Here is a 26,403-nt window from a genome sequence, read left to right on the forward strand (position 1 = left end):
GGGCTATAGATGTGCGTGGGGTGCACTCTGCTGGCCACCAGCGCACGCGTAGGGAGTACAACGAGGAGGTGGGGGATTGGCGCAGCAGTGCCGCCATCCGCGACAGCCGACGCGTGCCGTTTCGCCAAAACCCTTGGAGACGCGTTCTTATCATTCGCGTACGGGCATAGCCGTCATGACATACTTTTGGCCGTCGTCGTCCTGGGCGAGCAGGCCATCGTCTTCCTTGCACTCGTGGACGCAGTCCCAGGAGCCGTGGAGGGGGCTGGAGCTGTGTGCATGTGTGTTGCATGTGTGGCCTGTGGCCTGTGGTGTTGTGTGCCAGTGATCTGTTGCATGTGTGCCGATCCACACACGCCCCCGTCTCGCCGTTCCGCCGCCCACCGCAGCCGCTGGCGGTGGAGAGACCGAGGAAACGGTTGACTGTGTTTTTCTTACACCACACACACACTCTCGTTCTCCCTTCCCTCCATCATCCTTTGGCCATTCTCTCACACCTTCCCTCCTTCCACATCGTCTCCTCCTCGCTCTCTCCCACGTCCATCGTCGTCCTTGAAACTGCACCCATCCACGGCCCCCTCAGGCTCTCTCTCTCCCGAGGCCTCCACCTCCACTCCCCCACTTTCTGGCCACTGGCCACCCAAAACCAGCTCGACCTGCACTGTGCGTGTGAGTCACTACTGCCCGGTGAGTTCCCCTTCTCGTCCTCTCTTGCTCGGAGCAGACAGCTGCATGACGGTCGCGCGTGCCCTCCATCCTCCTCCCCCTGCCCTTCCGTACACGTTCCGGCTTGTGCTGACACGACAGTGACACCTCCTTCCTCCTTGGCCCTCGACCACCATGGCGGCACCGACGAGCGTTGCTCATCTGCCTGCCTTGCTCCCCACCGCCCCTCCTCCTCACTCTACGGGCTCGACAGAGACGGATGAGTGGACCACCGACCCCCTTTTCCCCATCAATGCGCACCAGCCTGGTCCTCCACTTGCTCTCCCTCCTCCTCCTCCTCCCCACATCATGACCGCCGCCGATCAGCAGCAGCCTCGTCCCTTCTCTTATCCCGTCGGCTCTGCCTTCCCTCACCCCTCGGCCTTCCCTATGAGCAGTGGCAACATGCAGCCACCCCCGCTTGCCCCACTCGACCATGGCATGGGCCATGGCCTCGCTCAGACCCCCTGGGGTGACGCCTTCCCCCTCCCTCCACCTCCCTTTCCTCATCCTGGTCCTCCGTTCGCTCATCACCCAACCATGGACGCCTTCAACGGCCCACCCACTGCTTTGGGATTCTTCCCCGGCGCACCTTCTCATCTTCCTCCTCCCCCGCCCGTCACCCCCAACGGCCAGGTCCTGCCTCGCCCGCACCCATACTTGGTACGTTTCAGGGGAGACCCACGACGACGACAGCCAGGCAGCTGACAGCTTTAGGTGCACCCCGTCTTGTACCTCAGCCATGTCCCGACCGACATCCGTGACAACGACATTGTTGAAGTCTTGAAGCGCCAGGGCATCCCCACTGGTTCTGTCGGCATTCCAGACGCTGTCCAGCCAGTCGAGCGTCTCTGGCCTGACGCGTATTACACGTGGATGACGAAGAATGGTGAGAGCACACCTCAACGGACACTTGACTGACGTGTAAGGCTGTGTGGAGTTCAACTCGGCGTACGATGGTAAGCCGCGCTTTGCGAGACTCGACTGCTGACAGGAAAGCCGAAAAGGCTCTCTCGCTTCTCGTTCGCCACCCATACCTCGTTGGCAACCGCAATGTGCTCGTGTCGCCGTTCTCGCCGCCCAACAGCCACCCACTTCCTCCTGCACCTGTTGCACCTCGGCTTATTCGTCCCGTCAAGTTTGTTGACCCTGCCGGGCGCGGGGGTGTCCCCACCGAGGGCCAGGTCTATGACTGTGTTCGCCCATGGGGCTCAATCCGTGAGGTCTCCGTCATCCTCGAAGTCAGCCAGCCAGACGCGTCCGGTCCCCCCAGCGAGATGCGCTGGAGGGCCAGGGTCGAGTTCTGGTACGAGGACGAAGCCCAGAGGTTTGAAGCTGGCTTTGCCAACTCGCAGGTCCTCATGGGCTGGCAAGTGTGAGTTTCTTTGACTGTAGTAAGGGCTAACCCTCAGTGACATTCGCCGCGACCCATCATACATCACCATGGCGCCACTTCCGTTCCAGCAGCCGCTTATGCCACTTGGTTCCCCCGTCATGTCGCCTGCCCCGTTCAACTCGCACTTTGGCTCGCCTGTGATGGGTCATGGCATGCCTCCCCTTGGAACGCCTTTCGAACACCCGGCAGGCCTTCCTCCTCGGCCCCACTTTGGCCAGGTGCATCAGTTGCCTCACCGTCCGCCTGCCCAGGCTCAATCGCCATCGCCGCTGCCTGGTCCTACCTCGGCCACCCCTGTCCCTCAGCAGGCTGCCGGCACCCCACTCGACGGCGACGCGGCTACCGGTCCCCCTTCGCAGATGGGCTCGCCAGCAACCACCTCCAGCCAGCAGCTTGCAAACGCGACGTACGTGCCTCACCCAGGCAGTTTCGCCCCTGGCTCTGGTCAGACCTTACCCGCCACGGGCGGTACCGTCAACATGGTGCCACCTCCCTCCCCGCCTCAGCCCGGTGTTCAGCGCTTCACTGCTCCGTGGGCCATGCACAACCGTGCTGCGACTCTCCCCGTGTCGCCTCCATGGGCTGTCTCGGAGCGCTTGCCCGGCGATGGGGGCAACAACGGCGGTCCCTTCGGGTCCAAGCCCCGCCGCAACAGCAAGTCGTCTAGGCGCTGGAAGGAGGTGCCAGGTGGGATCGTGTCGGAGGACGGCACAGTCATCCAGCATGGCCCCGGCCAGCAGATCCAGCCGGCGCCCAAGATGGGCCCCGGTTCTAGCAGCTCGTCTGGTCTGGTCGACTACTGCAACCTGATTGTCAAGGTGAGTCTGCCCCCTGTGTGGCACCTGCTGATTCCCAGAACCTGGACCCCGATATTGCTGGACCGTACCTGCTCAGCGTCTTTGCGCCGTACGGCCACGTTATCAACGCTCGCATCATGCGCGACGGCTATGGCAGGTCGCGCGGCTTTGGCTTTGTCTCCTTCCTCGAGCCTACTGAAGGTACGTGCTTATCCGAGAATGGCGCGCTGACTTCATTCAGCCGCTCGTGCTCTCGCCCAGATGAACGGTGTCGCGCTTGGCAACGGCCTTCTCTCCGTGTCCTACCACGAGCCCCTCTTCCCACCTCCTCGTGTTATCGGCAACGCTCAGGTCAAGAACGGCCGTGGTCGCGGTCGTGGACGTGGTCAGGCCCCCAACCAGAGTGGTCCCATGAACAGGCGCCATCCCGACTCGCACGGTCCCTCCGCACAAGTGCTCCCCGCCAAGCCAGAGCATACCGTCAAGCCCGATGACGAGTCCAAGTCGGAACCCGCCTTGCCAGAGATGGAGAGGACAGCTTCGTCCACAGCCGAGAGCTCTTCCGAGTCTGAATCCGTGGCCACGCCAGTTGACAAGGCTAGGTACGACAGTGTTGAGCGTCTCGTCTACACGCCTCCTCACCAGCGTGTGCGTTCATTGGCACCCTCGCCCTCGTCCCGCGCCGACCGTCCGCTCCCCAAGATTGACGAGGACGTGACGTCTGCTCTCTTCGACGCCATGTCTCTCGACGACCTCACTCTCACGACGCTGGCTGCCATGCCGCCCAATAAGGTTCTTGACCACCTCGCACGCGGTGGTGACCACCTTCTCGACAAGCTCAGCCTCGCCAAGCCACCCGGCTGGCACCAGTTCAACCAGCCCAGCAAGACTGAGCTCATCCGCCGTGTGGGCAAAATGGTGGTCGTGAGTTGCATGTTCCGAGGTTGTTGTAACTGACAATACAGGCGCCTTCCCTGGGCCCCAAGAGCCGCCTGCTTTCCTGCATTCGCGACTATGTGAACAGCCTCGACACCGAGGACGAAGCGGCCTTTGCCGAGCTCCTCCAGTACCCCGCCCTCGTCAGCGCCATGGTTCTCGCCGCCCCCTCGCGCTTTTCTCGTTCCGACGGCGCCCTTTCGGTCTGATCCTGTAAGAAAAGACCTCACGTCACGCCACGCCAAGACCACGTACACGTCCACCTCATGCCCCCTTCTCCCGTTTTTAATGTGCATATTTCATTGTCCCATTTCTCTCTTTTCCATTTATTTATTTCATTCTCGTGCCCCCTCCTCTTTCTCCACCGCTTTTGCCACAGCGACCAGAGTTCCCCCACACCCACAGAGACCCCATTGTACCATTGAGAAACGTAGAGCCCGTAATGTGTTTAGCATGACGAACGATGCAATCGTCTGCAGCTGCCCAGGAGCCGTTTCGTGATCGTTCGCTTCATGCTCGGAAAGTGTCACGGGACACTGATATACGGCTGTCAAGTCTTTCCTACTGTTATGCCGTTGCCTGTTGTTGGCATCATTTGCGTCAACGTGTGTGGTCAGTGAGCACGCTCGATGGCAGGCCTTCATACTTTTTGTTTACCATTAACCAACCGAAACAAACAAACAAACAATACTTGTGTGCCAACTGCTGGCTGTCACTTTTGCGTTCACTGTCACACTGAACTGACTCCAATGACCAAGAATAAATCCGTGAAACAAACAGCAGACAGACATTGACATCGTCAAGTAGCCTGACACAACCGCTCAACCCCCAAACAAAAACGAAGAAATAAATAAAAGAACGCGACAAACCGCAAAAAGTTGGTGACTACCCGGCTCGCTCTGCGCGCCTACGCCCGTCCAATTCTCTTGGAGCACCAATGCCAGACTGGCCAGATTGATCCGTTTCCGGCCTATCCGCCGATTACTTTCGCAATCGGATTACCAGCCTGATCACCAAGAACAGTTAAACCAACAGGCAAAGTCATGAGACTCTGGTGGGGCTTGAACACTGGTGCTAGAGGAGACAAGAGGCGTACAAAGGGCGCGCTGAAGCGAGGAGTTCCGTGAGAGTGAGTAAACACCTTCCCGAAGCCTTGACAGCTGATGAATGAGGGGGAACGGGTGCGGTCATATACTGATCGGCGCAGCGGTGAAGAGTGAAAACGCACAAAGGGGGAGAGAAGAGGCGTTTTGTTGTTGTTGGCGCCGCAGTGGGTCTTCCAAGTGCGCCGCGCAGCTAGCGGCGGGGGCGGCAGACTGCCCCAAGGTCACTCATGGAGCAGGATACCATGCATGGGAGCGGAAAGCTGCAGACAATGCATACATACAATGACCAGTGGCCAGTGGAAGGCACACGGGGGCAACAACCTGTCAGTGTCGGTGACTGGCGCCCAACGATCATGTCCACCCTTTATCAGCACCCGTCTGTTGCAACAACGCACCGCCGCTGGCAGCAACCCCTCCAATCCACAAAGCGTGCATATGATGCGATACACGCGAACAACCTAATGACCCATGAGGAATTGACTTGGTCCATGAACATGAGCTTCCACAACACCCACACCCACACCCACACCCACATCCGATCCTGGCTCTTCTCTCGACTAGTTTCTTCTTCTTTCTTCTCCTCCCGGCTCACGACGTAAACGTCCCCTCACCCCACCCACCGGCCAACATCGGCCCGCCGCCAATCATCGGTCCCGCGCCTGCCCCGCCGCCAAACTGGCCTCCGCCCGCAGCGCCAGCGGCCCCGGGACTCATGTTCATGCCCTGTGGCATCCCGCCGCCGCCTCCTCCACCACCACCACCGCCGCCGCCGCCGCCCATGAGGGCCATGGGGTTGATGCCGCTCATGTGCGTGTGTGTCGGGGACTGCATGTGCAGCATTGACGGGTTGAGGTTGAACCCGTGCTCGTTTGCCTGGCCGATGGCGAGCGCCTGGGCCTGGACTTGCGCCTGGGCCTGAGCCTGCGCTTGCGAGGTTTGCTGCTGGGACTGTTGCTGCTGCTGGGCCTGCTGGGCTTGCTGTTGCTGGGCCTGCTGCTGTTGGGCCTGCTGCTCTCGGGCTTGCTGGGCCTGCTGCTGAGCCTGTACCGCGGCCTGCTGCTGAGCGAGGCGTTGCTGCTGGGCGAGCTGGGCCGCCTGCTGGGCCTGAGCCTGTTGCGCCTGCTGGGCCTGCTGGGCCTGCTGGGCCTGTTGCTGAGCGTGTTGCTGGGCCTGTTGCTGAACAGCTGCCGAGCGCGCGGCGGCCTGCTGGGCCTGTTGCTGGGCCTGCTGTTGCTGGGCCTGGGCGGTGGCCTGCTGCTGGGCCTGTGCAAGACGGAGGTTCATCTGCAGCTGCTGCGAGTTGGCGAGGGGTGACGCGCCTTGTGGGAAGAACTGGTTGGTCCCAGGCGGCCGACCGCCAGAGGAAGACGGACGACCGCTACCAGGAGTGGCGCCCGGCAGTGCTGCGTTGGCGCTGCCAGCAGGGCTGGCCTCTCCATTTGGTGTACCGTTGGGAGCTTCACGGCTAGGTACTGGTACAGACCCCGACGGGCCAGCCCCAGCTGCCTCGGTTGGGAGCTTCTTGGGCGAGCGCGGAGGTGGAGTCGCGGGTGGTGACATTCCCTGGCTGTAGTATTCGGGGGCACCCCGGTCAAACTGCAAGAGTTGGGTGTTGTAGTCCCATTGTGGACCACGAGATGCTCGCGCCTGGATAAGGAGGTGGTTCCTAAAGAGTTAGAAATTGACAAGAGTGCCCGTTCAACTCACCAGTACGAGGCAGAGCCCTGGATGTCGACACGCTCGGCGACGGTCAGTGGCCGAGGAGGTGCCGAGTGGTCCTTTCGTGAAGGAGTACCTCCTGGAGTGGGTGCTGGAGACGGTGCTGCTGTTCCAGGCTCATCGGGATCGGCCTTGACCTTTGGCGTGGCGGAACTGGGTCCTCCTGGAGTTGCACTTCGACGGGCATGGCCTGCCAGCCCCAGTCGATCCATTCGTTGCTTCCAGTACACCTGAGCGAGAGGGGTATGCGGTCCTATCCGCAGACGCTTGGATGGTCGTCCGTTGGGCTCGTCAAACTCGTCGTCGGTGGCCTCGGCGGCCGTGTCGGCGTCTGGCAGCTCGGCGGGCTCTGTCGGTTCAGTGACGGAGGGAGCCGTGTGGGCACTGGCTCCTTCCTCTGCCAGCAGCGCAATGTACTCGTCGCGCTGCTCGGGCGCGAGGAACGAGTCAATGTCAAACGTATGGCCTCGTGAATGAGCTATCTGCTGTGCCATGAGGAGGACCTCGAGTGAAGGTGGTTGAGAGGGTGTTGTTGATGCTGCTGCCCGCTCTGCCGACTCGAGGTCTGGCGGAGGCAGGTAGAGCGTGGTCGTGCGCTGTTTCCGTGTGCGCGGCATGGCGGCGGTGAGGCGCGGGGGCCAGTGCTCAAGCTGTTGGGACGAGGGAAGGATGCGACTGAGAGTGGAACGTGCGGGGCGAGAGAAGGGGGCAGGATGGGGGTGCGGATCGCACGAGAACCAGCGCCAGTGGGACAGGCCAAGGTCGTGGTGGGCTCCCTATGCAGGCGTGAGATTGCGGCTGGGCAGAGGGCGCGTGGTGGGACTGTGCGATCCGGTAGGCGGTGGGGGCGGCTGCTGCTTGGGGCGAGTGCTGTGCCGGTGGATGTGTTTGTGTTGATGCGAGCGACGAGCAGAGGGAAAATGATGGGTTGCCGACGAGGAAACAAGACAACAGACAGATCCAACCCACCACACACCCAACCCACACCCCCGGCGGCCCGGGGCCAACACATGCACCACGGTGTGCCCCGAGAGTGCCCCGTACAACCACAGGCAAACAAGTGTCAGGCTGACACGGAGATGCACACATCAATCTCCGTGTCTTGTCAGGTGTCAGCCTCACACCCTCGCTGGCTGTGCATATCCATGCGCCTCCAGTGGTCACGATGTGCACTGCATGCAACACACAAATCTCCCCTCTCACTCAGCATTGGCCATGACTTGGGCCTAGGTCTGCACCCCCAATGGCCTCGGACGACCCACGACTACTACCCTTTCGCCCACACAAAAGACGCATGGCGTCCAACACCCCCTTCCGCATGCAGTGGGGTCTGCTCGTCGCGGCATTGTTGCTGCTGCTGCTGGCCCTCCCGCTCGTCGCCGCACAAGACGCTACGTCAGCAGCGACAGCGAGCGCGTCCAGCTTTGGGGACTCGTCCTCAACAGTGACAGCGTCTGCCGCGTCCTCGACCATCACCTCGTTGGCCACGTCAACAGCGACAAACAGCACAATGACGTCGTCGTCGTCGTCGTCAGCCGCCAAGACCTCGTCTGTGGCTAGCACGACCAAGTCAGCCTGGGAAGGCGCACCGACAGTGAACATTACAACGCTCAACGGGAACCTCACTCTGCCATATCTGAACAAGACAAACCCCGTCGTCGTGGTGCAGTGGCCGGCCAACCTGACCAGCGTGGCAGTGACCCTCAACATTGCGCAGTTGGGGTCCAACACCAGCGAGATCCCCAGTGTATTTGTCGACATTGCCAAGCCGTACGACTATTCCATGGGTCGCACGTCCAGAGACTCGTCCAGTGGTGGTACTAGCTCTGGAGGATACAACCTGAAATCTGGCACTACGTGGGAGGTGGTCTGGGACCAAGGGTTTGCCAACTGGACATATGGGCTCAACATCAACACGGGCGATACACAAACTGGTGACCCAGTGCAACCTTCGTTCTTGATAGGAAGGGGAATCGACAGTGACTATTCAATAGACAATTCGTCCATCTATGGTGGAAACGCCATAATCACCCTCAACGTTGTGCAGGACTGTGAGTTGGGTTGATTGGAAACGCAGCTAACGTCACAGACGAGTCCGGCATTATCCCTGGCCTTGCAACTTCGTCGCCCTTACTAGGAGACTCGACCAACGACTCGGTTCTCATTTTCTCCCCGCTCCTGTATGCGGACCCAATGATCCAGCCGACGTATCCCAACTACACTCTTCCCCCGGCCACCTTGTCAAGACCAGAGTGGGACCCAATTTGGGCAGCAGGAGACTACAACGACACGTCCTACTTTGGCACCTCACCCAACTTGACTGTCGCGATTGTCCCGACCGACAAGTCACCCATCGACCAAGGCCTGGGCAACTCGATTGCAGCCATAGCCCTCGCGTTCGACAACACCATCGAGGCCTCGGCTTTCCTCACCGAGACCAAGTGGCTGCGTATCGGCGGGGTGGAAGGGTTCAGGACGTACTTTGTCGTCGACGGTCTGCAAGCAAACACGAATTACACTTTCTGGGTGTACGACGACGAGACACAGACAATCACATCGCCAGCGTGGTTTGTCACCAAGAGCAGTGAGTTGAGGCTGTAGCAGGAAAACACAACTGACCGCCACAGACGACTTTCCGTGTCCTCTTGTGCTCCCCACCGACACGTGTCCCGGTATCGGCTACGCATCTCCCATCGCACCGCTAAGCGCTTCGCCTGTGACCGAGATCCCTGACGCCTTCATGGGCAACCTGACAAACTTTTTAAACTCGTTCCAGACCTCGATACAGGCCACCGGTCTCGTCTGTGGGCGAGACTATTATTCATTTGTGTCGTCCTGTCTCGACTGCCACACCGCATACCGCGACTGGCTTTGCAGGATCATGCTACCGCAGTGCGCGCCGACCAACCCGTCCAACTTTTCCGACACGGGCGCCTCCCCAGCTCCCCAAGGGCCATTTACGGTCAACCGCACCGTCGACGAACCGCGAAACCCATCCTTGCCAGCGTACGAGTACGACTACGTCGAGCTCCAGCCGTGCATCTCGGTGTGCACGGCCGTGGACCGCGCGTGCCCAAACTACAACTTGGGCTTTATCTGTCCACACCGCCACTTCAACGCAAACGAGAGCTATGCGTTTATCGGCAGCGAAGACAGTGACCCGGACGGGACTACAAGCACGGGGTGGCCGTCCACGGACATCTGGGGCAACAGGTGGTGCAACGGGTACAACTAGAGGGCATTTTATTTACTGTATGAATATTAGCACACACCATATAGATGTAGACCACAGGTCGATGACAGTCGCCTTTTGAACGCCACGGTCAGGGCCGACGACGCTCGTCGCCGCCGGGCACATGGGAAACGGGTCATCGGTCATCATCGTATCCCATCCCATCCCACCCCGTGCGGCCGAATGATATATGCATTGAAGAAATGGAACGACATTACGAGTACACTGAGCTCTCTCCGGCTCTTTCCCCCCACTTCTTGCTTGTTTACTCGTTCTTGGCAGCGGCAATCTTGTCCTTGGTGGCAGCCGCGTCGTCGATCGCCTGCTGCTTTTCGGCGTCGCGAAGGCGGCTGGTAAAGTCGGACACCTTGGTCTTGTTACGCGTCGGGTACAGGTGCGCGTTGTCGTCGACGACCGGGCGTTCTGGGGGTGGCAGGCCTGCAGGTTAGTCTCTGGAGCTTGGGGGCGGACCGGGGCGGATGGACGCTGGTGGTGGACTTACCAATAAGCGCACGGTGGCGAGCCTCCTTTGCCTCCTCGGCCTTGTTTGTGAGAAAGTACGCGCCAACGACCATGGCAAGGACGGTGACACCCTGTGCGCTGGGTGTTGTGTCAGTTGGGCTCCAGAATGGGTAAGGTTATGCAACTCACACGACACGCAGACGGAGGAACGTCTGGAACCGCTGACGGTTACCGGAACGCAGCGACGCAGTGGCTCCGAGGAGCGCGACGGTCGTGGCCGCCGCGCCTATTGGGACAAAGGGCTGCTGCTTGCACTTGTCCCATCCGTGCTGCCAGTAGGTGTATGGCTTGTGCTCCACGGGGTTGTCGGCGGGCATGGGTGAGGTCATGGTGACGGGTGTGGGTTGGGTGTGACTTGTGGTGGAGGGAGTGAAGATGGAGAGAATCGGGCAACGGCGACGGAAAGCACCGTGTGGGCGCTCGGAGCGGGAGCAAATCACTCAGATGAGCGGCGGCGTGGTGATGGACTACGGCAGCGACGACGAGCACTGACGTTGCGTCGACGGCGAGAACGTGCGTGGTGGATGTACACGAGGGAGTCAGACGAGAATGTTAGGGCTTTGCTCATTGTCCTCCTTGTCACCTTCCCTCCTTGCACACAGCTGTGGCAGACCGACAAGCCGCTCCGCGGCCCAGGCCCCGTAGTGCACCACCGTCAGAACGCGGTCGTCCTCTTGTCACAATGGTAAAGAGAATAAACGTGAGCTTACGCAAGGACAATCCCTTCTCCCGTCTTCTTCTAATGCATAGAGCTCTCTCGTCATCGATCATCGAGCTATCGAGCTTGGATCTCTCATCTCGTCCCCCCGTTTTGTTGACATTTGAGCCGAAACACCAGCCAGCGGGATCTAAATGGCCGGGTGGAGGCCAAGCCCAGATACGGTGACGTCGAGGTGCACGAGTAACCAGCACGTTCTTTCAACATTGCATTGTTATCATCGCCCATCACCCCATCACTCACAGCATGGACCTCGTACCATGTACGTACTGTATATCACCTGGTTTGCAACACACTGCTGAACTGGTTCACAGACATCTTTCACGAGCTGCAAGAGCCCGGGTCCCAGCTGTGTGCGTCCCGTTCCACTCCCGACGACAGGGACAACCTGTCTCTGTGCCGCGTAAGCGATAACTAATGGCCCAGGTGCCCAACACTGCTTGAACAACCTCCTCCAGCAGCCGTGCTATACCGAGATTGACCTTGCCGACGTTGCCCGCAAGTGAGTTGACGTCCCGGGCTTCTGACGTGAGCTGACGACAGACTCGACCAAGCCGAACAGGCCAGCGCATACCGCGCCCCGCCGACCAAGAGCTACAACTATGACGACACTGGTTTCTTCTCCATTTCGGTCCTCGAGACTGTGCGTTTTAGACCCATCACTGGAGTAAGAGCTAATGGGCAGGCGCTGCAGGTGTGGGACCTCACCCTCGTGCGGTGGCGAGGCGAGGCCATGAGGCCGTTCCAGGACAAGCCCGAGTGGGTACTATTTGGCATTGCAATTCTAACACCCACCAGAGAACAGGCAGGATTCATCCTCAACCTCGCTAGCCACTGGTTCACCCTCCGTCGCTTTGGCGCCCGCACGCGGTGGTACAACCTTAACTCGTTCCTCCCAACGCCCGAGTGGATCTCGCCAACCTACCTCCACATGGTGATCACGCAGGCCGAGGCTGAGGGATACTCGGTCTTTGCTGTGCGCAAGGCCGGCACAGGTGCAGGAGAGACTGCCGGTATTGACCCTGGCGAGGCGGCCGGCTGGGAGGACGGTGGTGTGGCTATCCTCCCTCCCGCTGCGGCCGACGACATGGCGCTTGAGCTCGGCGGGGCCACCCGCCGTTCTAGTGCAGGAGGTCCCGGTGCTGCCGTGAACGAGTGGGAGCAGTGGGCCGAGCCAGGATGTGAGTTGGTTCATCATCCGTTCACAACGTTCTAACTCTTGCAGCGTCCAACACCATCCCAGATGACCCTACGCCAGCCGAGGCGGCTGGCCTTGGTGCGACCGCGGGTTCCGGCAGGCGTCGTCGGCGACAGGAAGACCTCTCGTCCGAGTATGTCGAGGAGCAGGACATGATCGGCAGCCAGCCCTCGAGTCGCTCGCGTACCCCCCGCGTTCGCCCTGTTGCCGCGGACGTGTTTGACGGCACTGGCATGATGCTTGACTCGACCCAGATGGACGACGACGACGACTATCCCCTCGAGCGCGAAGGTGAGGATGACGAGGACGAGCATCTCTTCAGCGCCGCCCGCCACGACGCGTACGCTGGGCCCACCGATTTCCAGTTCAACTCGCGCAGTTATGACGACGAGGACGAGGCCCTCCAGGCTGCTCTCAAGGCCAGCATGGCCGACCTTCCCGACGACTTTATCATGCCCGAGCTCAAGCCGCTGCAGCCGCTCCCTGTCCCTGCTGCTACCGCCACACCAACACCGCCTGTTGCAGAGCCTGCCCCAGTGATCGCTGCCCCTGCGCCAGAAGCGACCGAAGAGGAGGAGATTGTTTCTGACGACGACTATGATGGTCCCATGGAAGACCTGACGCCTGGTGAGCTGCGAGCTGCCTCGACTGATCCGAATGCGACTGCGCGCTGACTGTAAACAGAGGAGATTCGTGCCGCGCGCCTCGCACGCTTTCAATAGTTGACGTTAGCGTGCCACACCAAGCCTTTGTGAATAGAGAGAGGGTTGTGGGCGAGATGCGTCATCGGGACAATGTCAATAGGTTTCATGTAGACAACACAACGACAGGAAGGGCGAGAGAGAGATTATGGTGGCCAAGGCTGGGGAGTATGCATGTAACCACGGTCGACTTGTGTGCGCATCTGTGGCAGCACAGGCTGGGGAGAACCACCAGGGACGATGGACGTTGGGAGTGGGCCCACCCAGGGGGGGAGCGGCACCAACGTTGGGAGCCCCTGGCACCGCCTGGCCGGCCGTGCCGCGGCGTGTGTGCCCATGGCCGTGACACAATGACGCCGGTGAACGAGCGAACGGGCCGGGGGGGTCGACGCGCGCCATCTGTGCACTTTGCAACTGGATTCAACACCAACACCATTCACCTCAAATGCCCCTCAAGGACCTCTTGCGCGCTCGTAAGTGTCCATCGCACGTTGCCTCTGTGAACACTGGTGTCGCTCTAGCCATCCCGCGAGCTGGCAGGTCGGCCGTGGCGTCTCGGCCACTGGTCGTCCGACGGCGGCGGTGCTCGTCTCCGCATCTTGTCATACTGCCATGCTGCAACCTCATCAGCGAATGCAGACCCAACCAGCGCATCCAATGTCCCCCTCTCCATCGCTGCGATGCCGTCGCTGACAGGCAGGCTTTGCGAGCGCCATCAACTCCATCCCTCCCGGGACGTGGAAGGCGCTCGTCACCGACCACTACAGCCAGCAGCTCATCGATGAGGTGTACACCATCCCCGAGCTCCTGCAGATGAACGTGACCTGTGAGTTCAAGGTCTGGCATGGAGATCGACCCAGTGGTGGTGAGCGCAGGCGATCTCATTCGCGTCGCGGTCACTGCTGCTCGTGTCGGCTCCACCAGCCATCCACTCCCGAAGACAGCCCGTCCTGATACCGTGTCTCTCCTCCTTCAGCTGTCGAGCCGCTGCACAGCCCGCGCCAGCCCATGACCGTCGACGGTCTCTACATTCTCACTCCGACAGCGCAGAACGTGGAGCGTATCATTGCCGACTTCCAGGGCCGCCAGACGTACAAGTCGGCACACCTCTACTTCATCGATGGTGAGCTCGCAACGTTACGCAAGACGAGCTGACAACAGGCATCGATGACCGGCCAGCACAGCGGCTCACGGACACGCTTGGTCCCTCTGGTGTGCTCAAGGCGTTCACCGAGCTGTACTGCAACTTCTGGGGTGAGTGACCGAGAGCTCCAGCGTCGAACGGGCACCCGTCGAGGGGCACGGTCGGGCTAGGGTCGTCGTATGGGGGGGGGGACCAGGAGCTGACGTCTCAGCACTCGAGGACCGCGTGTTCGGCCTGCAGCACCCCCAGGCCTTTTACAGCATGTTCGGCACTCCAGGCGGTACTGTGGCGCGCGACCTGGCTCTGGAGGCGTTCCACGATGACATGACCGTCACTGGTCGCACGGTATGTGAAAGGGGCAAGGACGACGGCTGCTGCGCGTTGAAAGGAGACTGAGACTGACGATGAACAATGCAGATCCTCAACGTCCTCACTACGCTCGGCGAGAACCCGTACATCCGCTACTACCAGCCCACACACCACGCCCCACTCGGTCCTCTGTCGCTCCAGACGCCGTCGCCTGCACCTGCGGCGGCACCTTCCCAGTCGGCGCAGGCCGGCGGCAACTCGCTTCGTTGGCGATCGGCCATGGGCAACATGCCTGGCATTGGCGGCCAGCGCGCTCCCGAGGTCCAGGGCGACTACCTGTCCAAGAAGATTGCTGTCCAGGTGCAGAACGAGCTGGATGCCTACATGGCCTCCAACCCCGACTGGCCGGGCCACCAGGACCGCTCGCGTGCGGTGCTCTTTATCGTGGACCGTAGCATGGACCCCGTCGCTCCACTCCTGCACGAGTTCTGGTACCAGGCCATGGTCAACGACTTGCTCAAGATTGAGGACGGCAGAAAGTACCACTACAAGTTTGAGAACACTGTCGGTGTCAAGGAGGAGCGCGAGGCGATCCTTTCCGAGCAGGACGAGGTGTGGGTGTCTGTCCGCCACTTGCACATGAAGGACGCTATCGACCGCCTCATGACCGACTTTGGAAAGTTTGCGCAAGAGCACGCGGGCTTCCGCGGTAACGCGGCCAACGTCGAGGTCAACGACCTCAAGGACATGCTGGCCAACTTGCCCCAGTTCCAGACCCAGCGCGAGCAGTTTTCGCTCCACATTGACATGGCGCAAGAGTGCATGTCCATCTTTGAGAAGCAACACCTCAACCTGACCGCCAACGTCGAGCAATGCTGTGGAACTGGCTTCACTGGCGACGGCAAGACGCCCAAGACTGTCGTCGAGCAAATGGTCCCCCTCCTCGATGACCGGAACATGAGCTCGCTCGACAAGGTGCGCATCATTGCCTTGTACATTATTTACCGCGACGGTGTCGCCGATGAGGACCGTCGTCGTCTGTACGGCCACGCCAACCTGTCCATTACCGAGCAGGACATGATCAACAACCTCGTCAACCTCGGCGTCAAGGTCATCAAGGGTGACGGCAAGTTCCGTGGATCGCGCATCAAGCAGAAGTTTGTCAACAGCGATGACCAGTACGAGCTGTCACGGTACAAGCCAGTGGTGGGCATCATGTCTGAGGAGCACTACGCCAACCGCCTCGACGTGAACCAGTTCCCCTTTGTGCGTGACGTGCCAGCAGACGTGACAGGATCCGGTTCACTCCGTTCCTCAAGCTACGTTCAGCACCCGGGTCTTCAAGCGCAAAACTCGGGTACCTCACTCCGCTCTGCTCGTCCGACATGGCAAAAGGCGCCATCGGCACGTGCAGACAACCGCAGCCAGCACAGGCAGCGCTACATCATCTTTGTTGCTGGTGGCGTGACACACTCGGAGATTCGCCAGGCATACGTCCTCAGCAAGCAGCTTGGCAAGGAGATCTTTATCGGTTCTACCCACATTGTCACCCCGGAGAGCTTTCTCAAGGACCTCAAGTCACTTGGCCGCGGCGGCATTGGCGGCAACCCCCCGAACGCGGCGCCTCTCCACCCCCAGGCGCCGGGCAGGCCAAACCGCAACCCGGGCCAGCCGATGGCGTACCAGAGGATCCTCGACATTCGCCATTGGGAGCCGCCTGTCGGCCCACCACCTCTTGGTCCTCCTCCGGGCCAGCAGATGCAGCAGCCTGCAGGCAAGAACTCTAGCAAGAACTCGAAGCAGCAGCAGACCAACAGCAACCCCAACGTCGTCAACCTTAAGCAGTTTGAGAACATGTCCATCTCGGGCCAGGGATCCTCCAAGAAGGACTCGTTCAAGGGTCGGTTCAAGATGAAGTGGGGCGGCAAGGACTAGAGACACCACATAACCCGACTTCCCCTCCTTTTTAATTAGCATAATACACCCCACCCACCGTACGACCCCCCTCCTCCCTCGTCCTCCTTTTGGCTGTTTCCTGAACTGGGCGCTGGCACGCTGCACCACCACACACACGTACTCTTTGCTAGTAGTTGTGTCATAAACAATGCATGTTGATACCACTGCTGCACAGACCTCTCACCCCCCCTGTACGTGGGGAGCCTGCTTGCTACTTCCTCTCCCTTTTTCTGGTTGACAATGGAGAGTTCTTGCGGTGACTAAGAGAACGGATCCTAAAGTTTATTATCCTCCGGAGATTTCGTTTTTTTTTTAAGGAAGGACAATGTACTTCTGGAGGTGCTCGGGGATGTACTGGATGAGGTTCTTCGACTCGAGCCACACACGCGAGAAGAGACGCGCCTGGTAGCGGTAAGCACCATCGGCGATGACAGTGACGACGGTGGAGCCCTTGCCCTTCTTCCTGGCGACCTCGGTGGCAGCCCAGACGTTGAGGGCGGATGAGGCGCCAACGTAAAGACCCTCCTCGTCGAGGAGGCGGTAGATCATCTTGATCGACTCGGCGTCGGGAACGTAGACGGCGCCCGAGAGGAGCTCAAGGTCGGGCTTGAGGTTCTCGGTGACGCGGCCCTGTCCGATACCCTCGGTGATGGAGCCGTTGCCCTCACGGGCGAGCTTGCCGTTCTCGACGAGGTTGTACAGCACCGATCCGGGGGGGTCGGCGAGGTACGACTCGACGCGGCCCTCGGACTTCTCGACGAGGTAGCGGGTGATGCCGGCGAGGGTGCCGCCGGTACCGGTGGCACAGACGAACGCGTCGAGCTTGCCGCCGGTCTGCTCCCAGATCTCGGGGCCGGTCGAGACAATGTGCGCGTTACGGTTGGCAGTGTTGTCAAACTGGTTGGTCCAGACGGCGTTGTCGAGCGACTCGGCGTAACGGCGGGCCTGGTGGTTGTAGTTCATCTCGTTGTCAAACGCAACAGCAGGGACGGGACGGACGTCGGCGCCGAGCATGCGGAGAAGGTCGATCTTCTCCTGCGACTGAGTGTCGGGCATGTAAATGACACACTTGTAGCCACGGGCACGGCAGACGTGCGCGAGACCAATACCAGTGTTGCCCGCAGTGCCCTCGACGACGGTTCCGCCGGCACGCAGCTGGCCACGCTCCTCGGCGTCCTTGACGAGGTAGAGCGCCGCACGGTCCTTGATCGAACCGCCGGGCGACATGAACTCGGCCTTGGCGAGAATGTTGGCGCCAGTCTCCTCAGACACCTTGTTCAGGCGGATCTGTGGGTATCGCGTTAATCACAATGGATGCTTCATCGTGTCTCTGGAGGTCACGTAAAAGGAGAGAAGAAAAAGCAAAACGCAAACAGGCCGTCTTGTTCTTTGACTTTCTCTCCACGGGACCCCCGCCAGGCTACGACTTTTGTTGCGTTTCCGGCTACTAACAAGGGGAGTGTTGCCGACCGCGCCGACAAAGCCGTCGACGACGCGCGAGCGCGCCTCGGTGGCGTATGCGCGAGTGGCAATGGTCCTGGCGAGGGGGCGGAGAGCTGACCTGAGCACCGACATGGGGGGATGATGATGATGAAGGAGCAAGCAGACGTTGTCGCTGACAAGAGAACAGCACCCAGCCAGACGCCGCGTAGAGTGCCGCCTCCGAATATCTGGAAGTTGCGTGCTCGCAACAAATGACGCAAGCATTTTGTCCGTCAAGCGCTTTTGTAATGGGAATTACAATTGAATAGGTGGGGATTAATGTGCCTGGAAGTGATTACAACGCGGAGATTGAGAAACTCCGTGTTCTGAGACCTGCGATTTCAGAGCAGAGAGAGGTTGTCCTACCACTCTGTACTCTGTATTGTCCACTCCACCCACCAACATTAACACCATGAGGCAGGTCCGGGCCCTTTCCAGGCTCCCACTGCCACAGCACAGGGTGCTATCCGCATCACTGCAGCGGTTATCCCTCTCTGCAGCCCGCTCCGGCCCCTCGTCCCGTTCTACTGTCGCCTCCTCCTCATCGGCTGTTTCCGCCTTGCCTCATCTCGGCCCCGTCCGCGGCTTTTCCTCGTCTGCTCGCATCCTCAACGAGGTCCCAGAACGCAAGAGGAGAAAGATAGACATGGACCAGTTCCCTCCCGAGCGTATTAGGAACCTGTCCATTATCGCCCATATTGACCACGGCAAATCGACGCTCGCGGACCGTCTGCTTCAGGTGGGTTCGTTGTCACTGGAATTGTGCTGACCCGCGCGCACAGATGACCAACACCCTGCCGCCAGAGTCGTCGCCTCAGTTCTTGGACAAGCTCAAAGTCGAGCGCGAGCGCGGTATCACCGTCAAGGCACAGACCGTCTCCATCATCCTCAAGCACACTGACGGCAAGGACTATCTCGTCAACCTCATCGACACGCCTGGTCACGTTGATTTCAGCTACGAAGTGTCGCGTTCACTGGGAGCGTGCGAAGGTGCTCTTTTGCTAGTCGACTGCACGCAGGGTATTCAGGCGCAAACACTGAGCGTGTTCCACGTCGCGCTCGAAGCCGATCTAAAGATGCTCGCCGTCATCAACAAGGTCGACCTCGCGCACGCCTACCCCGAGGAGACGTCCAACGAGATTGCCGGGTCGCTGGGTATCCCCGTCGAGGACCACATGCGCATCTCGGCCAAGAGTGGTCTGGGTGTTGACAATGTGTTGCACCGTGTGATTGACAGCCTGCCCCCACCCAACTGGCAAGGCGACAACAAGCTCCGAGCTCTGGTCTTTGACACCTTTTACGACCGGTTCCGTGGTGTTGTCTCGCTCGTTCGTATCGTCTCGGGATCGATCAAGAAGGGCGACAAGGTCCGTTTCATCCAAGCCGGTAAAAAATACGATATTCTCGACGTTGGCGTGTACAACCCGGAGGAGGTGGTTGTCGACTCGCTCAACGAAGGCCAGGTCGGCTACGTCGTCTGCAACATGAAGAACTCGGACGAAGCGTTCATTGGCGACACCGTCTGCCTGGCCAACGATACCGTTGAGCCTCTTCCCGGTTTCCAGCCCATGAAGGCCATGGTCTATGCGGGTGTGTTCCCCCTGGATGGGTCCGAGTTTGTGCAGCTGGAGGAGTCGCTCAACCGCTTGACACTCAACGACCGCAGTGTGTCAGTTGAACGCGAGACCTCCGCCGCTTTGGGCCAAGGGTTCCGTCTGGGATTCCTGGGAACCCTCCATATGGACGTTTTCCGCCAGCGTCTCGAGGACGAGTACCAGTCACAGGTGATTGTCACTGCCCCGACTGTCCCGTACAAGGTGGTCTACCACGACGGAAGGGAAGTGTTCATCTCGAACCCTGCCGAGTTTCCTGACACGACCGACACGAGGACACGCGTCACCCGTGTCGAGGAGCCAATGGTGAATGCGACAATCTTCGTGCCCAACGACTACTTGGGCGACATGATGGACCTTTGCGCGCGTTACCGCGGTGTCCAACAAGAGTACAAGTACATGGAGGGCTCTGAGCGTGCGATCTTGAAATACTCTCTTCCTCTTGCCGAGATTGTCACCGACTTCTTCTCCGAGCTCAAGAGCGCCTCGTCCGGTTTCGCCTCGTTTGACTATGAAGAGGCCGGCTACGAAGAGTCCAAGCTTGTCAAGCTCAACATGCTCCTGAACGGCAAGCCCGTCGACGCCCTGTCAATGATTGTGCACCGCAACGCTGCACAGACTATTGGCAAGGCATGGGTCAAGAAGCTCAGGGACGTGCTTCCGCGCCAGCTCTTCGAGCTCGCCATCCAGGCGGCCGTTGGAGCAAGGGTTGTTGCTCGTGAGACACTCTCCGCCATGCGCAAGGACGTCACCGCGGGTCTCTATGGTGGACACTATGAGCGCAAGATGAAGCACCTGAACAAGCAAAAGGAGGGTAAGAAGCGTCTCAAGAGTCTGGCAGGCAACATCAGCGTGCCCCAGACGGCCTTTTACGAGGTCCTCTCCTCGCGTCCGAGGGGTTTTGCCACTTGTGCCCGCCGCTCGGCCGAAGGTCAGCACGGGATGGACGCCGCGATCCCTCTTCCTCCCAGTGGTTCGAACAAGCCGCAAGAACACGACGACTGGCTACTCAAATACTTTCCCCGGTCGTTTGACCTCAACACGCCTCCCCCACCTCTTGCACGTCCCTCGCTCACCTCAGGACAGCGCTCGTCCATGATGTCCAATCTCCAGTCTCAGACTTTTAAACCCGACGGCTGGGACTCGAGTGAGATCTTCTCCGACTTTACCCAGCTCTACCTCTCGTCATCTTCGCCGATGTTTACCTCGGGAGAGCTGCGCAACACTGCTCTCGCGGTACACACTCTTGACCGCCGTGCAGGTCGCGCGAGGAAACCCGCACAGGACCGCCTGGACACCATCTACCACGCTCGTGGCGACTTGGTGGGACCGCAAGGCAAGCTGGGTCTGGAGCTTCCCCTCCTTGTGTCCCAGGCGCGTAAGAGGCGTCAGCCGTCCGTCATCGACCTCCGCCGTGCTCAGCGCCACTTCAACAGCCTCTGGGCCTCTGTTCCAGAAGGCACCAAGGAGCGTCAGCTGTACACAATGTCGGTCAACCACATTCTCTACCTGTCTGCTATTACGTGCGACTATGCTTCTTTCGAGGCCTGGTGGGAACGCCGTCACGCTGATGGAATCCCGACCGACAGCTATGCGCATCTTGCCCGTCTTATTATGGTCGGCAAGGGCCGTGGAAAGGAGCTGGACGAGATGCTGCCGCATCTCCAGACTGGGCTTCAAGTCGTCCAAGAGAGCGATGCCATCGTCCTCATCAACTGTGTCCTCTCCATGGCGGCCAAGGAGAACCGAATGGACATCCTCGTGATGCTCTGGGACGCACTCAAGTGGAACGTGTCGCTGGACGAGATGAATGTGCCCGAGACGGCGCTGCCGCCTGCCCTGTTCGACTTGGTCGCCTCTGTTCACCCCGACCGGTACACCTACACAATTGTCGCGCACGCCCTTGCCGCTCGTGGAGACCTCACTGGCAGTCTTGAGGTCCTCCAGATGGTTGTCTCGTCGGAAATGAACCTGGCGGTTCAGGACTATCTCAACTTGTTCCACGGGTTTGCGCGCTACGGTGTGATTCCATCGGTGCCATCGGGTGCCGCGGCCGACGCTTTCCCCCCGCTCACCGACTATTCAAACAATTTCGCCACAGTCGACAACCCGTGGTCTCTTCGGGAGGACGGCGCAGAGCTGGCCGTCAAGGACCCTCGGTGGTCGACGCTCTGGACACTCGAGTCACTCCATGACTTGTGGCCGGCGTTCATGTCCGTGTCCCCGCCCGAGGGACACAAGGTCGTCCCGCGTGCCCCGCACCACCAGTGGGTGTTCCGCACCCTCCTTGGCTGGTCCCGTGTCACCAACGGCGATCCCGAGGCGGTGGCCAAGGCGTTTATCGACATGGAGCGCAAGTTTGGCCCTGGAAACCCGGAAGGATGGGTGTTTTGGGAGGAGAGTAATCGGATCCGCAAAGTGCGCGACGTGCTGGGTCTTGGAGAACAGCATCATTGAAGACGTGGTCTAGAATATCTCGCATAGATATATACCCTGCATACATATACTGGTCTGGAGAGGACAGAGGTGAACATCAACGGAACGAAATGGAAACACAGCCGATCACAGCTCAATGTCCTCGTCGTCGTATGCCTCCTTGATGATGCGGTAAATGTACGACGGAGGGTGGTCTCCGACGTTTGTGGCGTACAGGTTGATGAGCTCGGGGCGAATGTAGTCGTAGTGGGGGTCAGTGACCTCGACACCCTCATAGCCACCGCCACCGCCGTCGTGGTCGTAGCCAATGACGGGGCCGGGGCCCTGGAAGTCGAGCGCGTCAAACTCGTGGTACAAGTTCCACACGGGGGCGAACTTGAACTGTCCGGTCGTGACCACAACGGGCTTTGCGTGAGTACGAGCGGCCAAAGCGCACGCGAGCGAGCCGGCGAGGGCGAACAGGCCGCCGTTGGCCGACACGCTGTGCGCGCCAAAGAGGACCTTTGTCACACGGGGCATGACGGCGTGCAAGCTGCTGTCCGGGACGAGGAGGGTAGGGATGCCGTGGTGGGCGAGGTTGGCGGCCATGTGCTGGCCCAAGTACGAAGGGGCACTCTCGAGGACGATGACGGTGAACTTGCGGTCCCTAAAGGCTGCCTTGAGGAATGCCTCGACAGTGCGGCTGTGGCCCAGCGTGAGGATGACCTCGGAGCTGTGAATGTGCTCTTTTGCGCCACGGGCCACGTCCTCGTGTGTCGTCTCGAGCTCGTTGACCACCTCGTCAATAGCCTGGATCAGGACGGGCTTGAGCTTGCCTGCCGTACGCGCAAACTCGGCCGCCGACGCAGCCTCCTGGTCGGCAGCCATCAGAGTCACCACGCGCGGAGGAGCGAACAGGGCGTTTGTCGAAGCCGAAAAGTCGAGACCGTTGGAAGCACGGCCGTCCAGGCCACTACCACCCGTGGAAGAAGCAGTACCAGGCGTACCCCCCTGGGCTGGGACCACCGAGACGTTGCCGCTCCTCTCGCCCTGCACGCGCGAGTGGCGCATGGCCACGAAGTTGGACAGCGACGCCTGGCGCGCAATGGGCGTGCTGGGCATGCTGGCGCTCGCCGAACCGGGGCCGCTGCCGGGGCCGGTGAAGTAGCTGCCGCCGGGAGGAGTCGAGATTCCAGGCGTGCCGGGGACACTGGGGGGTTGGGACATGTGCGCGGCGGCGGCGGCGCGGTACTCCTCGCGAATGAGACGGATGATGCGGCGCACAATGTTGCCAGCGGCGAGCTCTGGAATGCAAGGTCAGCAATGTTCAAGGCACGTGGGAGCCATCAAGCAAAGGTTTCGCACTCTCCAAACGAGAGGGAGAGGCTGACTCGAGAGCTCTGCTCCTCACCCACACAGCTTGGTACTCGCCCTTTGGGTTGGCATCCACGAGCCTGCGTCCGATGGCACGGATCATGGCCAGGAGCTCGTCAATGGTCGCAAACTTGGCGCTGCGGACCACATTCTGCACCAGAGCGGCAGTAGCAAGCGCGACGTTTCGCGAGCCGACAATTTGACTGTGACGCAGAGGTCAGTGCTAGTTGTCATGTTGGGAACGTGTGCGACTTACCGTCGACGAAGACGGACGACGAGGGCGTCGACCAGACGGGCGTTGGGGTCGGGTTTCTGCAGAGTGAGTATGGGGGCTGCTATATGGTGGAGATCGCGGTAGTAAACGCCGTTACTGGCAGTCTCTACTCACAAGGTCTGCGGCCATGTTGTTTGATTGATTGCAACCTACTTCTGTAAATGTCCAAGTGATCTCCTTTTGTCGCGCACAAGTCTGATCGATCGAGTCGCCCAAGTCACGTGGCATATTTCTAAATGTAATTGACGTATTTTGATCCCGCTAATAATTTGCCGGCTAAGCATTAATGGATGCGGATGTGTGCGTCATCGCGCGCGTTCAGTGGTGTTCTTGGCTCCTTACTCTTTACCATCTGTCTCTCGCGATGAGCTCGGCACAGCAACTGGGTAAGATTGCACAACCGGATTCCCAAGTTGACAATAAGGGCCCATGCCCCAGCAGTACGCAGCAGCGGCGACAGTGCCGCTCATCAAGTCGCCGTCCCTCTGGCTCCCCCCGCTAGTGAGCTCAACCTCTCGCTTCCACAAGCTGACCCCAGGTCGAGATGCCCACCGACATCCACCCCCTCCCTGACGACATCACTGCTTATGTGAGAAGAGGAACTGTAACAGATTCTTACCCGTTTCCAGTTCGTTTACCCCTTCACGCTTGAACAACACGTCGTCAGCCTCACCCCGCCCCCACACATTGCCATTGCTGAGCGGCGCGCACGACTTGCCGCCATCCTTCACGCACGCGAGGTCGAGGAGGAGCAGCGCGAAAAGGCCGCTCTGCACAGACTGGCTCCAGGATACAATCCCGCAAGCGTCCTCACTCCCACACATGCAGGTGGGGCCGAGAACGGTGTGGGTGGCGTAGAGGCCCCAGGGTCGCCAAAGCCCGCAGACCCGATGGACGACCTCGTCGCCCAGCTGGAAGAGATGGAGAGCAGCAGACACTAGAAAGGGATTGCCTCTGGGGTTGTTTTATAGTTGTATTCATGTGATACGTGGCACAAAAGAGCTTAAGACATGGTACACCCAAGACCCAAACTGACAACACTATAATAGGCAGAAACCGAGGCGTTGAAGCCATTGGTACAAATACGATACCCTCTTTACGACATGAGGGCAATGAGGCCGAGCTCCTGGCGAACCTGGTCGCCAACAGACATCTCGCCGTAGTCCTTCTGAGCGCCGAAGCGGGCCTCGGCCTCCTTGCGGAGCTCGGGGAGGGGAGCGAGGTGGAAGTCGGGAGTGAGGTGCCAGAACTGGGGTCAGCTGTCGAGCTGTACTGAAAGCTCACGAAAGTGGACGAGATACGGATGCTGGGGCGGTCGGGGAGCTGGTCTTTGCGGCGCTCAACAGCCTGGCACGTGAGCTGTCTGTGCGTCGCTTCATACCTACAGCAAGAGTAGCCTCAGTGCACACAACCTCGTGGAAGCCGGCTGCCATTAGCTCTCGCCCGGATCATCAAGCCTCACCCTTGATAAGACCACCGGTGAGCCATTCGAGCTGCTTGCCGGCCTGGACAAGGAGGCATCCGGGGGGAACCTTGGCGGCGATACGCTTGCCAGAGTTACGGGCCCAGATGTGAACTAACAATCAGTCATGATCCTTCATCTGAGAAAGTCTTACGGCCGGGGTAGCGCGACTGGCCGTGGATAGTGAGGAAGTTGAGGTCAGTGTGGAAGCCGGCGTAGATGCTGGAGGGTGAGCAACGCAAGGAACCCGACACCGCTTACGTGTTGAGCTCGCCGTACTTGACGAGGTCAGTGGCGGTGGGAGCAAGTAGGTGAGCGCTGGTGGGTTAGCGACAAGGGAACTAGAGATGCACCCACCCATAGCGACCAGCCTCAACAAACTTGTTCTCGTCTTCGCCGAGACCGACAGCGACCATGCGAGCGACACCTTCGACACTGTGGCGTCAATAGAAGCTTCAACTGAAACCAAGTTGAACGCACGACTGCTTCATCATCGATCCCCACTCGGTGAGCTTGTCAGTCCAGACGTCCTTGAACTCGTCGGGGACGACGTTTGGGGCGGTCGAGTAAGGAAACTTGGACTCGTAAGGGGGACGCTCGGCCATGCGGTGAAAGAAGCGGCACTTGGGGTCTGCGGGGTCACCCGAGAGATCCAGAGGACGCTCGGCTGGGTCGAGCGAGGCAATGACCTGCTGGCACTCGGCATCGCGGCCACACTTTGGCTTCTCAGTGTTCTCGAGAGTGACACCCTAGGTGTGTCAGCTGGGACCGCGCGATGATCGCAGCTTACGACCTGGTAACCCAGCTCTGGGCGCTCGTCTTTCTCTAGGTCTTCGTGAGGAAGCGCAAAGTAGTCCTCCATGAGGTCAAGGAAGCGCGAGTTGGCGGACGCGTCGGCTCGCGAGTCCTTCACCACCAGCGCGCCGGTGAGGATGAGAGACTCGGCAGCCTTGCGGGCCTCTTCGGCGGCGGCCGGGGAAGAAGGGTCGGCGAGGAAGACGTCGAGGTCAACAATGGTAGGGGACATTGTTGTGAGTAGAGGTGGGAAGTGGGGAAGAGAGGAAGAGACAAGAAGGCAAACAATCTGCACGAGCGTTGTGGGCTCATAGATTTCCGACACGATCGGCGTAGGACCACCTCCACTCTCTCGATCCCATGCGGTTCACAGCGGTCGCCAAGCATTTGGGCGCCGCCCAGGCCAATGGCTGCGGGGTTCATTCATTACAATGTCCGATTTCTAATAAGATTAACATAAGCCTAATCCCTCATTACAAGTTGCCCCGTTTCTATTTCCACACCATTCCACAGCGGCAACAACTACTTCGCGACGCGTTGGGCACTCGA

General features: G+C 59.9%; 11 protein-coding genes across 11 annotated transcripts; 6 read left to right on the forward strand and 5 right to left on the reverse strand.

The window, feature by feature from the left end:
* Positions 1–840: 840 nt before the first annotated feature.
* On the forward strand, positions 841–4,043 carry EHS24_002591 (uncharacterized protein; the record flags this gene model as incomplete). Its single annotated transcript, XM_028618326.1, has 8 exons — positions 841–1,368; positions 1,423–1,594; positions 1,635–1,664; positions 1,705–2,080; positions 2,118–2,919; positions 2,958–3,099; positions 3,140–3,822; positions 3,864–4,043. The coding sequence occupies 8 exons, from the start codon at positions 841–843 to the stop codon at positions 4,041–4,043; spliced, it is 2,913 nt and encodes a 970-aa protein (XP_028473282.1).
* A 1,485-nt stretch (positions 4,044–5,528) lies between these two features.
* EHS24_002592 (uncharacterized protein) lies at positions 5,529–7,276 on the reverse strand (the record flags this gene model as incomplete). The annotated part of the gene is made up of 2 exons (XM_028618327.1): positions 5,529–6,606; positions 6,648–7,276. The coding sequence occupies 2 exons, from the start codon at positions 7,274–7,276 to the stop codon at positions 5,529–5,531; spliced, it is 1,707 nt and encodes a 568-aa protein (XP_028473283.1).
* Positions 7,277–7,953: 677 nt separating this feature from the next.
* On the forward strand, positions 7,954–9,894 carry MID1 (stretch-activated cation channel mid1; the record flags this gene model as incomplete). Its single annotated transcript, XM_028618328.1, has 3 exons — positions 7,954–8,710; positions 8,749–9,243; positions 9,287–9,894. The coding sequence occupies 3 exons, from the start codon at positions 7,954–7,956 to the stop codon at positions 9,892–9,894; spliced, it is 1,860 nt and encodes a 619-aa protein (XP_028473284.1).
* Positions 9,895–10,156: 262 nt separating this feature from the next.
* Positions 10,157–10,742, reverse strand: RCF1 (Respiratory supercomplex factor 1, mitochondrial; the record flags this gene model as incomplete). The annotated part of the gene is made up of 3 exons (XM_028618329.1): positions 10,157–10,329; positions 10,394–10,491; positions 10,543–10,742. 3 exons carry the CDS (start codon positions 10,740–10,742, stop codon positions 10,157–10,159), a joined length of 471 nt encoding a protein of 156 aa, XP_028473285.1.
* Positions 10,743–11,377: 635 nt separating this feature from the next.
* EHS24_002595 (uncharacterized protein) lies at positions 11,378–13,051 on the forward strand (the record flags this gene model as incomplete). The annotated part of the gene is made up of 8 exons (XM_028618330.1): positions 11,378–11,393; positions 11,446–11,534; positions 11,590–11,633; positions 11,675–11,774; positions 11,817–11,890; positions 11,930–12,312; positions 12,357–12,956; positions 13,014–13,051. The coding sequence occupies 8 exons, from the start codon at positions 11,378–11,380 to the stop codon at positions 13,049–13,051; spliced, it is 1,344 nt and encodes a 447-aa protein (XP_028473286.1).
* Positions 13,052–13,475: 424 nt separating this feature from the next.
* On the forward strand, positions 13,476–16,418 carry SEC1 (vacuolar sorting protein VPS33/slp1; the record flags this gene model as incomplete). The annotated part of the gene is made up of 6 exons (XM_028618331.1): positions 13,476–13,503; positions 13,731–13,856; positions 14,007–14,153; positions 14,210–14,284; positions 14,386–14,519; positions 14,592–16,418. The coding sequence occupies 6 exons, from the start codon at positions 13,476–13,478 to the stop codon at positions 16,416–16,418; spliced, it is 2,337 nt and encodes a 778-aa protein (XP_028473287.1).
* A 333-nt stretch (positions 16,419–16,751) lies between these two features.
* EHS24_002597 (uncharacterized protein) lies at positions 16,752–18,014 on the reverse strand (the record flags this gene model as incomplete). Its single annotated transcript, XM_028618332.1, has 2 exons — positions 16,752–17,726; positions 17,892–18,014. 2 exons carry the CDS (start codon positions 18,012–18,014, stop codon positions 16,752–16,754), a joined length of 1,098 nt encoding a protein of 365 aa, XP_028473288.1.
* Positions 18,015–18,567: 553 nt separating this feature from the next.
* GUF1 (Translation factor guf1 mitochondrial) lies at positions 18,568–21,991 on the forward strand (the record flags this gene model as incomplete). Its single annotated transcript, XM_028618333.1, has 2 exons — positions 18,568–18,660; positions 18,704–21,991. 2 exons carry the CDS (start codon positions 18,568–18,570, stop codon positions 21,989–21,991), a joined length of 3,381 nt encoding a protein of 1,126 aa, XP_028473289.1.
* Positions 21,992–22,096: 105 nt separating this feature from the next.
* On the reverse strand, positions 22,097–23,726 carry GCD7 (GCD complex subunit gcd7; the record flags this gene model as incomplete). Its single annotated transcript, XM_028618334.1, has 4 exons — positions 22,097–23,253; positions 23,315–23,526; positions 23,580–23,635; positions 23,712–23,726. 4 exons carry the CDS (start codon positions 23,724–23,726, stop codon positions 22,097–22,099), a joined length of 1,440 nt encoding a protein of 479 aa, XP_028473290.1.
* A 415-nt stretch (positions 23,727–24,141) lies between these two features.
* EHS24_002600 (uncharacterized protein) lies at positions 24,142–24,538 on the forward strand (the record flags this gene model as incomplete). Its single annotated transcript, XM_028618335.1, has 2 exons — positions 24,142–24,186; positions 24,227–24,538. 2 exons carry the CDS (start codon positions 24,142–24,144, stop codon positions 24,536–24,538), a joined length of 357 nt encoding a protein of 118 aa, XP_028473291.1.
* A 155-nt stretch (positions 24,539–24,693) lies between these two features.
* On the reverse strand, positions 24,694–26,086 carry EHS24_002601 (uncharacterized protein; the record flags this gene model as incomplete). Its single annotated transcript, XM_028618336.1, has 9 exons — positions 24,694–24,846; positions 24,882–24,944; positions 24,983–25,023; positions 25,060–25,173; positions 25,214–25,281; positions 25,321–25,377; positions 25,417–25,494; positions 25,540–25,808; positions 25,850–26,086. 9 exons carry the CDS (start codon positions 26,084–26,086, stop codon positions 24,694–24,696), a joined length of 1,080 nt encoding a protein of 359 aa, XP_028473292.1.
* Positions 26,087–26,403: the final 317 nt, after the last annotated feature.

Source organism: Apiotrichum porosum (genome assembly GCF_003942205.1).
Source record: "Apiotrichum porosum strain DSM 27194 chromosome Unknown scaffold_13, whole genome shotgun sequence".
NCBI classification, from domain to species: domain Eukaryota; kingdom Fungi; phylum Basidiomycota; class Tremellomycetes; order Trichosporonales; family Trichosporonaceae; genus Apiotrichum; species Apiotrichum porosum.